Genomic DNA, 12,604 nt, shown 5'->3' on the forward strand with positions numbered 1-12,604 from the left:
AAAATAACCACAGATGAATTAGTAAATCATTCACATAACGCGAATGTTTCTGTCATTGAACCATGTGCCATGATATGCGTCTAGCTTGAGTATAAATATTGACTTGCCTAATGTAAGTTTTTTAAATTTGTAATGAAAATTAAAATGTGATTATGTTGTTTGCAAATTTCGAGTGTATAATGGAATATTTGTGCAACCGTCTACATATGAAATCCTAGTGTGAACTTAAAAAAAAATAATTCTTAGTATTTTAGTGTCTTCATTCACTAACTTAAATTCCTAGTTATTGTCTACATCATGACGTTTTGTTGTGCAGACAAACCAAAAGCAACTCAACACAATGCTAGGCTAATATATGTGACTGAAGATAATATCTTGGCCCGGTGCAACAAAGTTGAGAATATTATAAACTACCATGGTAACTCCAATCAAAATCTTTGAAATTTATGACATCACTAACAGTAAAGAATCTTCTTAGACGTAAGTATTTTAAAACTTTTTGTGGCACTGTGACCTGAAATAAACAAACATATATTCAGCTAAAAGATAATGAGTTGTAGCCATTTCAATGTTACAGCGACGGTCATAAACTACACGTAGTACAATAAACCTTATCAAAACCAAACACTGAATCATCTAAAAAACCTGTTTAAACCGGTCGCCTTTTGAATCCTCTTCATATCAGTTCAAATTTATTTTGAACCTAAGTATACCAAATACCTGACTAAACTGAACCGATTTTAAAGTCCATAAAGGGTTTTATTTAGATAGGTAATTGTGTCTTTATATGCATGTAATTGTTACAATTCGCTCTAGCAATGATTTCACCAACCATACCATCTAATGTTTTTTATTTTTTTGTTTTTTGTTTTGTTTTCTTTAAAAGCAATCATACGAAACAATTACATATCAAATGTAACCTTCATGCATCATATTTTATCAGTATAAACAATGGTATTGATATCATATGATGTGTACATAAATAAGCGAGGATTATTTTTGGACGGCGAAGGAGTATGCATAATAGGTCTGTTGAATTTGGTAAGACAAACATGATAAATTACTATCACAAATTGACTCGGAGGAAGACAAAACCCCCTTTCAACATAAAATGTCCCTTATTTCAGGAAAGACTTAAACATTAAATTGTTTATAAAATGTCATAAGGTTTTTGTTTGTTTAAGGATATGATACAATCTGTCTATGTAATTGATACATTTAAGTTTATTGGTCTAAATTCCGGATCGAAAATATTATAACCAAATACATTGCACCCGTCATATAAATAAAAACAAATTTGTATGCTGTTTTCTCTTTCATGTCAAATGTTTTTGAATTTTTTTTTATATTTGTTTCAGTTTCTAAAGATTGAGGAAAGAAACAACCAACTGCATGTTGACAACATTTAATATTTTGATAGAGACATACTACAAAAATGCATCAACAGTAACAATGAATGAACCAACTTTTCAAATCATTTAGGACTCCATTGTTGAAAAGAAAATTCTGTCTTTTCCCATCACCCAAGACATAGTTATTATCCACTGATTGTATTTTTCCTGTAATTAAACATGATTGGGATAAATTTATTATTTTTACTTGGAGTAATCATGGTACTTGGATGTGTCAGGTACGTAAACATGGTACAGTACTTGTATATGGTCAACATGAATGTCATTGTTAGGCGTAGGGGAGTAGAGATACGACATCGGGCAATTGGACATTAGGATGCACTATACAGTTATATATTTGCACACCAAATTGACCCGATCTTTTTTATTTTTAAGACTTAAAATTCATATTTGAAATTTGAATGATGTCTTGTTTAAATGTAGTTAAGCTTTTATACAAAGACAAATGTAATACATGTAAAAGTAAATAAGTTTTATTTATATGAAGAAATGTATTCAGAATGTTTCAGTCACCTGTCGTATTAGATTCTTCCCTCAATCAGCATTAACATGCTGTTTTCAAAATACTTTATTTTACACGAACTTCTGGAAAAATTGCGCGAAAATGAATTGAAAATGGTTTTATATTTTTTCCTGTAAGTGCCTGCTATTTTATGAAGCATAGTATTTGTCTGTTTTTTCTTAAAAACTACTTGAAGCCACATACATCAAGGATTTTTATGAAATAATCATTTACAAATTTGAATGGACTACCTCAGAACAACAAAATGAGACTAAATTTTCAAAATGAACCTAAAGTTATAATACCACTTTTAGACTTTGGGGAATGGACAATAGGGCATTGGGTAATATAATACGGAAAATGTGGCATGGGGGAGTGGAAGTGTTATCAATTAGAATGAAATTGTTCAAAACCAAATAATTTAATTTTAGAAGTAAGACGCTTTCTGATCAGATAAAGAAAATGTGTCCGTCATTTCATAGACAAACTTTTTGTTTCTTGGGACAAAGAACAGACTTACACAACAAAGAACACATAATAACCAAAATAATACATACAAAGTAACAAAAGTAAAAGAGCAACTTGGACGCCACTAAATTCTGGTAGCATGGACCAGGTACGTCGGTAAGGTAAGCGTCCTCTATTTTTTTCTAAATAAAATTCTCTGCAATTTAAAGATTACTTAGTTAATGGTTTTATACTAAAATCATGAACGGATTATATAAAATATAGTATAACGCTAAAAACAGAATGCACTGAAATATTTATTCTGAATATTTTACAGGTGCCAAAAGTGGTTCAATGTAACAGATGACTTTAAGGAAATTCCCACTATCAATGGTAATTTGCTTTATATTGCAATATTTATTACAAATTTTTTGTATTCATGAATTGTTCACAATACAGACTGAATCATTCAATATAAGTACTTACATGCATGTCATAATTCATTTTAAAATGGTTTATTTCTAAACTGCTAAGAGGTATTGGAAAATGATAAACTTTTAAGCGACTGTTTTTAAGCGATAACACAATAAGAGATAAGTACATTTAAGCATGTTATTTACATTGAACATTTTTTTTATGCTAAAGCAATAATGTTCCATTTGATTTTTAGGTTCCAAAGCTGATGTTAGTATTCAGCTTGAACTGACTCAGCTGATTGCAAACGCACCCATGATGGTAAGTATTAAAATCGCAGATCCATAATTTCCCATATTTTAGGATGAACGAAAAAACAAAACTACTGAACCGATAATTTTATATTGGAAACTATAAGGGTTATGATTATGAGATGGTTTTACTATATACGCATTAAACAAGGAAACACAAAACCTTTGGAACACTGTGTTACAATGTTCGGATCGGAGCGGGCTTCAATATACGTACTATTTTGTCACCAATTGAAATATTTTTAAGCGTATATCAAGATGATGTTGGAAGAATGGGAGGCAAGGAATGGTTTCTAGGTTTCACATTTGTTTGAATTGAAGCATGATAAGACGACAAATTGTATGCCTCAACCATACTTACTTTGTGCTGCGTATATACAACTTAAAACATAATAATAATTGTTTGGGTTGTTTGTTAACAGAATGTACAGATGAACTACTTCATGGTTATGAGATGGTTTGACTACAGATTCATTAAAGAAGGAAGCACAGATCCGACTAAACGCTGGGTTACAATTTTCGGAACGGACTCGGACTGGGAAAAGATTTGGATTCCGGACGTATATCTGATAAATGAAATTCCACAAGGACTGCTTGACGCTTCACCTACTGATTCAATTCGAATTTATGAGAATGGTACAGTTAAAATGACGAAACGGTTCGTTGTATTGTACATTGGTTCAACCGTTTGATTTATCTCTAAAACTACGTGTCATGTTCGCATATCACCAAAGCATATATGTACTTCTAATTGCAAAAGTGATTGATGGTAAAAGTATTCCTAAATATAGGAACAAGGCAAATTGTCAAAATCTGCGTAAGGGTTCTTTTTAGGTGTCTTCCAATCAGAATAGGTGGTATCGTTTGATATTCATAATCTAACATGTACTTCCTTTTAGTATTACAAATTGCAGTATATTCTGTATGTAATTATGCCATGAACATAACGTTACATTAGAGAATAAGAACGCTTATTCCATTCTACACCATACCTCTTCATTTTGTTTTGGTTCTGTCTTTTTAGACATTCTATAACCATATTCTGTAAAATAATGTTGTTCAAGCTACCGATGACGAAGGAAATTTGCCCAATTGAATTTCAAAGTAGTAAGTTGTATTACTCTTACTGTAGACACATGTTCATTGGTTTGAAATATTGGCCATCATTTGTAATGCGCTATTAAAAAAAAATCAGTAAGTTCATGCTACTCTGGAAGATTTTAATACAAATTACGTTGTAATGTCAAATTCATCGGATAACATCATACATTTATCAGAATCAAATATTACATTGCTAGAATCCGGAGATAACACGATAAGAAATATTACCTGGCTTATATTTCAGAACTCTAATTACTGGGCAAATATTTATCTACAATATATGTAAAACCCAGGTGCTGCAGGTGGTCCAAAATTAAAAATTTTATGTGTAGTCCAGGCTGCTTATTTATCAATTAGCCATTTAGTTAATTTGTTTATTTATTACGCATATAAACTTGTTTTTGGTCTCGGGTTATGAACATAATGTTCCTATAACCGAACATTGATTATTTCTGTTCTTGAACATTCGAAATAGTCTAAAGTTTTCAATTTAAATCAAAGTATCAAAATGACACCTTTGTAAAACATATATTACTTTCCATATAGTAGAAACTCGCTGATGGAATTTCCATTGCAGATTCTTACACAAAAGAACAGATGAATCTAGAATGGTGGGAATTTGATCCAGTTACTTTCTCATCAAACTTTGTATCTGTCGTATCAAAAATCACTGACGTAGAAACAAGATTTTGTGAAAAACAACAATCTGAAGGTACAAGCAGTAGAAAACAAGCCACAATGTCTTCGGTAGTATCCTTAAGCTTTCTTGCCTCGAGTGTGGGATATATCGGGTTCGATCTCTGACCGAGTCATACCAGAAACTTTAAAATTGATAGTCACTGCTCCTCCCCGGAAAAGTAGGCGGTATCTAGGGGAAAGAGTGACTGTTAGAATCAGAATTATGTCTCTTAATTTGGTGGTATGCATATGGGATGTTACTATTGTGATTTATCAGTTAAGACAAGACTGAGCATGTCAAAGTACGAATTTCAATTCGCAACAAAAAGAAAAAAAAACATGTTAAAACCATTAACTTTTAAGTCTCTATTCAAATTACCTAATTGTCAAAACTTCGTTTCAGCAAAAATAGTGAAACCCGCAAAAATATGGCGTAAATGTTATCGTCGTGTCCATTATCGTTGGTTGAGTGTGTAAAATTCCGACCACGCTGAGATAAATTTAACTAATTAAAAATATTTTTTTCTTCAAATAGATTCAGAAACTTGTCATCAAATGCAATAAAAACCAAACTAAACCGAACCTTTAAAACAGGAAGTTGTCTTATTTACATTACTCCTATAAGTTTCAAAGATCAATGATCCTATAAGACAAAACACCCATCTTTACTGAACAAAACCTTGAGTCCCTTTGTCATTCGATTTATTTAGGTGTTACTTAAATTACTTGTAATATTTTACCTTTAAGATCAGCAACCATGTGTCAATGCAAATATTGGTGTAGATCAGGTTTACAGAGGTTTCATGATACAAGTTTATCTTCCGAATGTGGCCATAATATTAATGTTGTGGTTGGGCTTTTGGGTAAGCCTTCGGGAAGTATCCGCAAGAGTTCGCGTGGTGTCCATTGCATTAACTACTATGATAACTCAAATGGTTGGAATAATGATTGTCTTCCCTGATACGGTGCAGATGGAGCCACTTATGGTGTGGAATGCTGTTTGTTTGTTATTTATGCTTCTGGCATTTATTGAATACATAGTTGTACATAACATGTACATAAGTCTTGTCACCAAACGCAAGAAGGAATCCCAAATTACTTCAAGTTTAGACGAAATAATGTCTGATGAACATTCTCAGGTAAGATTCTGTTTATGAAATACAAAATAAGAAAGATCAAGAAAAAATGCTAAAACATAAAACATTTAAAGATCGAAATGTTAATAAATACAATTAATGTTCCTGGCATTAAACTTAAATGCGTCGTCAACAGTAAAATACGATTCAATTAAACCATTTACCGCGGTTTTACTTTTTTTTTTACAAATATTGAAACAAACAATACACATTTAAACCAAAATAAAAATACTCATGTCCACTTTTTTCCTGACAACTCTTCAATATTACATTGTAGATGCCATTACCACCGTGACGAATCTTCCCTATTTATGAAATCTTGCAGTATTCCAAATTTAAAAATACGTAAAACACCGAGGCTTCATTCCTTACATTGCATATGGTAGAACCTCTCGGTGATGAATTTGGCTTCTTTTTTTCGATAGATTTGGTTATGAGTACTTCTTGTATACAACTAATATTTTTATTATGATCTTACTACATATTTGATTTTAATGCGGCTGATGAGAGGTTACTCCTTGAAACACGTGTACAGCATATCGAAATTTACAATATATAAAACTTGTATTTTGTATCTTAAAATGCAAGTGAAATGTGTCACACTAAATGTTCATTTCTAGGAAACAGTCATTCCAAATGGTGGACCAAACAGTAAACCAAATGGACTATTAAAAAAGAACAAGATATCCCCTGTTTTAGATCCTGAAAAAATGCCATTGTTACAAAAGAAGTCGCGTTACTCAAAATGGTGCTCACCTTATCGAGTCGACCGAATCTGTATGGTGTTGTATTTGGTATTTTTCTTGATTTTTAACGTTGTGTATTGGTTTCATTTCTTATCTTAACAAATAAGGTGACGTATCTACAAACTTATCAACAAATATATGTTTCATATTACTATCAACAAATGTACAACAATTTATAATAAATATTCTGAGATTTGGTGTTATTGCTAAATGCTTCAGGCAAGACTACATCGGTCATATTCGTATAACGTATTATAAGGTATGACTATTCATAATTAGTTAATGCAACCATCATGATTTAACATGCAAATGTAACATAAAAAGTAATTTGATTTCAGTGATGTTTAAATTTGTCCATATAGAAAATGTAATATGGGGAATCAACGATTATAAGAAAAAAAAGCAGATTAATATTATCCAGTATGGAAATATATTTAGAAGAAAAAATAGAAAGAAATTTGTCTTACAGACTACAACACTGCTATTGGGAACATAAAACAGCAAAGGGTAGTCAAAGGACGTCAATAAATGAAGCGAAGTGTCCACACCAATCATCATTTAAATTCGAAGAAAAATATTAGTTTTCAAATCACTAAAATGCATGATGTTGTAGTAAGGGGTGTTCATGTAAAAATCCTAGCAGCGGTTGCCACGTGCATTTTGTATTCAAAACATTTTCATCCATTTGAAATCACAACCACATTTTTTCCAAGAACAAAATATAGGTTTGTTGTTTACTGTAGTTACTGTAAGTCACTGAAGTTATAATAATGAACATATGAATTGAATAACATAGAAACACTAGAAACCTTTTTTAAATGGAAATAACTCATTGCTTAGTTCATAATTTAGTTGACTGTTTAACCCCCGCCACATACTTTATGTGCCTGTACCAATCCAGTGATTGTTGTTTTATTTGATGTTCCTTTTTTTTTCGTTTTACATTTTTTATTGATCAGATCGATTTTCGTCTTTTGGGGGCCCAATATAGTTTACCGTATGGAATGGTTTTTGCCCATAATTGAAGACTGTGTAGTGTCCTGTATATAATTAATTGTTCGTATGTTTAGCATTTTGTGAATGATTGTCGCATTGGAAATCATATCACATCTCCCCTTTTTATATTGTTAGGGAGGTTTGAATGTAGAGATTCCTCATACTTTGTAAAAAAAAAATAATTCCTAATCATCTTCCTAACATAGAGAAGATGTTTTCAAAATGCTGGAATTTTTTATTGACAATATATTTGTCCATTGTGGTGGACTCGTTTTTCAACAAACGGTCGACACTCCAATGGGAACAAATTGTGCTCCTCTACATGCTGACCTATTCCTTTACTCTTATGAGGCAGACTTTTTAGCTGATCTGATCCGAAAGAAAAAAATATCGTTTAGCTAGATCCTTTAATATCAGTTTCCGCTATATAACTGACGTATTACCTCAAAGAACTTGAGATAAAGAATACTACAGATAGTGTGAAGTCAGCCTCATATCTTGACCTACACTTAGAGATCGAAGGTAAAGGAAAATTATTAACTACTGACCATACTTCACGACAAACGTATTGACTTTTCAATTAGAGTTGTCATTGTTCATTGCATCTGTGGCAACACCCTTCAGCACCTGCGTATAAAGTTATCATGTGACAACTCATGCGTTATGCTAGAGCTTGCGGTGACTACGCAGACTTTGTATCGCGGTAAACTTCTTACAATTAGACTACTTGAACAGGGTTATGTTTCAACAAAATTGAAGTTATCACTACAGAAGTTTTATGGTCGTCATCATGAACTCGTGGATCGTTATGGTGTATCCAACTGCACCATGAAAACTGATATGTTCATAGTATCATAGTTTTCCTTTCCGCTTTTGTCTACCGGACTTGAATTTTTATTAGCAACTCGGCAGGTGTTTCTAGAAAAGAATAGGACGCTTACCCTACCGGTGCACATGTTCCATGCGTCCAATGTTTAGTGGAGTATTAGTTGCTGATTTACTTCTGTTACTTTATTTGTATTATTTTAGTTACTTAATGTTCTTTGTTCTGTTTGTCTATTGTCCATGGCTTACATTCTTTTGATTTCTGCTAGAATCTTGGTTCCCTTGATCAGAGTGATCAAGAGTCATCCACCTTTGAAACAGAAAAATCCTTGTTCATTATGAAATTATAATGAGCTTAGCATTCCATTTTGACAAAACAAACTGACTCTGTGCTACCCAAATAAACAGATCTTCTGGAATTCTGTACGGAAACAAAGTCTCTCTTCAACCGCAAGGTATCGTAATGCGTTAAACATTGCTATGCATTTACTACATGTATACGAAAAACTTTATGCAATTTAGTTCAACAACTGTGGTCGTAACAAATTATATAACATACAGATATGTTAATTGTCGTTTTGAACATATTTACAACTTTTGTAATGTTTATGTAGCTTTATTGTAAACTAATATGTTGATAAAATGTGTATTGAATAGAAAAAAAACGCAGGAAACATAACATTTTTAACTTTAATATATATTGTAACGCAACAAAATGACATGCAGGAAGAGTAAATTGGTGTAATTGTAGTTTTTATTTTTATTTTTTTTATAGGTTTTATGAATTCCATCTCCTTTTCATGTTAAATCATTAGTGTTTCGTTATCAAAGTCAGTGTTTTTGTAATCATATATTAGAACTAGATATATGTCTGAATATGTCAACTAGCGACGTCTAGGTCAAACATGGTTATAAAAGGGGGGACGTGACACGTTCGAATATCGGGTTTTTAGCACTAAGTTTGTCGTTCATTTGCAAAATTATTTTCAAACTATGAAACTTTTAAAAGAAAGAAAATCAGTGTATAATCTGTAAGTTTTAAGGGTGTGGTGCTAATTGTCAACTGGCGAAAGTAAAGACCATGTCTTTGTATGTTTGTTGGTTGTGTCATTTTTATTTTTATATATATATATATATATATATATATATATATTTGTTTATTTCATACAAATACAATTTTATCTTTGAAGGTAGAAACAATAAAATTTCTGTAAGATAGATTATTTCGAATTGGCTTGTAAAGTATGTATTTTGTTATCTCTAGAGCATGTATGTTGTTAATGATAACCATTCATGTGTTAAGGAGAACGAAATGTGGACCGGTATTACAGTCTGTCTTGAAAGTATTTTGTTACATTTCATATCATTTTATAATCCAGCATACAGCTGGTAGTACTTGAATGTTAACTTTCATATTATGTTTAATTGCAGAATGTGTTTTTAATCCCTAACAAAAGATGTGTTTAAATACTATCTACTGAATTCCTTACTTTGTTCCCTTGATTATCCTCACCAATAAACCTGAATGTCTTTTTGTAATAGTTATTGAGCTCTATATAGGGGTATAAAATTTTTTTACCATAATCGAATGTTTTGTAAAAATGCAAAACATGATACCGATATGATGAAAGATATCCATTACTCGTAATGTATGGATACAAGTCCTTTTATCTCGCCAGAATGATGAATCCGTAGGGAAATTTGATAATTTATTAATGTTTATATAACGCCGAATAAAAACATATACAGTAATGCATATAATACTTTAAAATTTAAGTGAAATACAGGGCTGCAAAACGAAATAAACATTGTGTATGTTTATAAAAACTTGTATATTCTGCATATCAAGTAACGATCAAGGTCAATAACTTTGATCAAAGAAAATTTAGTACCCACGTGTAAGTGAACCATTACAAATGAAAAACACGTTTGTAACTTACATTAATCCGACACCGTGACATAAATGTATACGTTAATTGGGTGCATATGCTAATACACAATCTTAAACAAAAGTTTGAAAAGTTGACATGTACCAACATATTATACATTAACAAACATCGAACCAGTTTTTTTTTCTGTCATGTATCAATATAACATTCACACATTTGACACGTGTCATCCTTATAAAATGTTTAAGATCTTTTAAACGACTATAGCATGTTATAAAAGTATTACATGATGAAAGAAACATCAGTTTGAGTGGTCAATAATCTACTAAGTAGCCAGTTTCATGGGCATAGGGAAATTGGCGAAGCAATGGTTACCGGGAATCAGATCCTAAAGAAAAATAGGCCTCGGATGCAAATCAGACCCCCATTGGTTTCAAAGTATCGTTACTGGTCCAATGTACTATATCAAGATTAAAGTTCGGACATCTTATGTTTGATTTATGTGACAATTTATCCTCTCATTGTCACTTAATGTCAATAGTGTTCTCATATGTGTATTTAAATACCAGTCTATGTAAGAATCATGTAAACATGTACTACATATTTTTATTTCTGTTATGAACTTGCTTTATATGTCTATATGATGAAATGTATAATTATTCCCTCAATGAGATAAATTACTTCAAAAATACAATAATTTCTATTTCATTTAGGTCTCATTTACAGTTATCTCCATTAGAATTTGAATTCTACAATCCATTCTATATCTATAATCTATATCTATAAGACCAAGGGTTGTATGAAAAGAAACATGCCAATTTCTGTATACTATAACACTTTTCCCTAAAAATCAAATATAGAAATATAAAGTCTTTCCAACCATTTATCACATTTTGCGTGATCCTTAACTAGGGTGTTACTTGAATATATCGTCTTAAGTTTCCTCGTTCATAGCCTGACAGATGACTTTATAGTCTCCAGGTGATGTGCACTCTTTAGGCCAGTGAAATAACACGACGTTGCACTATAATTTATAATGTCGTAGAGTCTAATTACTTAAATTCATATACATATAAGAGCTTGTCTAAATTTTATTTGGTCATATTAAACTTGACATGAACTATTAGTTATACAAAGTTCCTGTTGTTTACACGTTCGAAGTGCAATCACGAAATGATACGGAAAAAAACAAAAAAAATCATTATTTCTTCCATTGTTTAATTTTGTTTTTAAGTAAAAAATTCATGATGATTTAAACGAACTAAAAAATACAATTTAAGACATTTGTATAAATTCAGAAAAACAATATATATAAAAGAATATTAGAACATTCTATCTATAATTGTTTATATCTAAATCACGACATGAAATAAAGTTTGAGGTTTCATTTTTAAGATTTAATTATCAAAATTTGAGGATTTATTCGTATTGAATTGATTTCAAAAATTATTAAAAGATAAATTAATGAAATCATATACAAGCAACTTATTTATGAACGTTTTCAGATTTCTTGCTTCAAAAAATTTAAAACGAAAATAAAACAAAAGGGCAACGTGGAGAAAAACAGAAACAAAAATCAAAATATTTGAAAATCGGAAAAAAAAACAAATTTCAAACAAAAAAAAACAGTGAGAAACACAGCAAAAACAAGTAACTGGCACCACATAGTCACTACCAGGATAAACCAGGTATTTATGTATGATGAGGTAAATTTTTAATGTCGTGAGCATTTTAAAACTTAAACCGAACAAAATATATATAACGTCGAAATTGAAAATAATATCACTATTCTATTTGATCTGTTATTGTTATTAGTACAAAAGATCGGACTTTTTTGTACTTTGACAATACGTTTACCTCAATTTCTTCGTTAGTATAGATATAGATTCTACCCACAATGAATACTGATACTCCGATGAAATCTGAGTTTTTGCTTTCAAAATAAAGAAAAACAATGTAAAGTGTATCGCTTTGAATATGTATTCATTTGAAATATTTTATTTATTTAACTACCATTGTTTATATGAAAATGCATTGCAACGTTTGCATTTGGCTTAAGGGCTCTCGTTCCTATAATTTATGAGACAAATTGCCCGCCCAAATTTACTTATATGTCACTGCAGTGCTTTATAGAGCAATTGGAATTC

The 12,604-nt window shown here is 31.1% G+C and overlaps 1 protein-coding gene across 3 annotated transcripts; it reads left to right on the plus strand.

Moving 5' to 3' along the window:
- The first annotated feature begins 901 nt into the window (after window positions 1-901).
- On the plus strand, window positions 902-6,945 carry LOC148626582 (glycine receptor subunit alpha-3-like). 3 transcript variants are annotated; one of them, XM_088570693.1, is made up of 9 exons: window positions 902-1,041; window positions 1,359-1,630; window positions 2,699-2,754; window positions 3,032-3,096; window positions 3,509-3,744; window positions 4,111-4,193; window positions 4,765-4,899; window positions 5,613-6,004; window positions 6,622-6,945. In XM_088570693.1, the coding sequence occupies exons 2-9, from the start codon at window positions 1,572-1,574 to the stop codon at window positions 6,844-6,846; spliced, it is 1,251 nt and encodes a 416-aa protein (XP_088426819.1). In that variant the 5' UTR covers window positions 902-1,041; window positions 1,359-1,571; the 3' UTR covers window positions 6,847-6,945. The 3 variants fall into 3 exon arrangements, with proteins under 3 accessions (XP_088426819.1, XP_088426821.1, XP_088426820.1); XM_088570694.1 differs by having other exon boundaries at window positions 926-1,027; XM_088570695.1 differs by lacking the exon at window positions 4,111-4,193 and having other exon boundaries at window positions 3,509-3,722.
- The last annotated feature ends 5,659 nt before the right edge of the window (window positions 6,946-12,604 follow it).

The sequence above is a fragment of the Perna viridis genome, chromosome 2 (assembly GCF_037379345.1).
Source record: "Perna viridis isolate PV_CMFRI_1.1 ecotype Kerala chromosome 2, ASM3737934v1, whole genome shotgun sequence".
Taxonomy (NCBI): Eukaryota; Metazoa; Mollusca; class Bivalvia; order Mytilida; family Mytilidae; genus Perna; species Perna viridis.

Excerpts from the sequence above, each read along its gene's own strand:
- LOC148626582 (XM_088570693.1), top strand. The coding sequence starts at position 1,572 with ATGATTGGGATAAATTTATTATTTTTACTTGGAGTAATCATGGTACTT. Across the intron at positions 1,631-2,698 it reads ATGGTACTTGGATGTGTCAG|GTGCCAAAAGTGGTTCAATG; the intron begins GTACGTAAACAT and ends AATATTTTACAG. Across the intron at positions 6,005-6,621 it reads TGTCTGATGAACATTCTCAG|GAAACAGTCATTCCAAATGG; the intron begins GTAAGATTCTGT and ends GTTCATTTCTAG.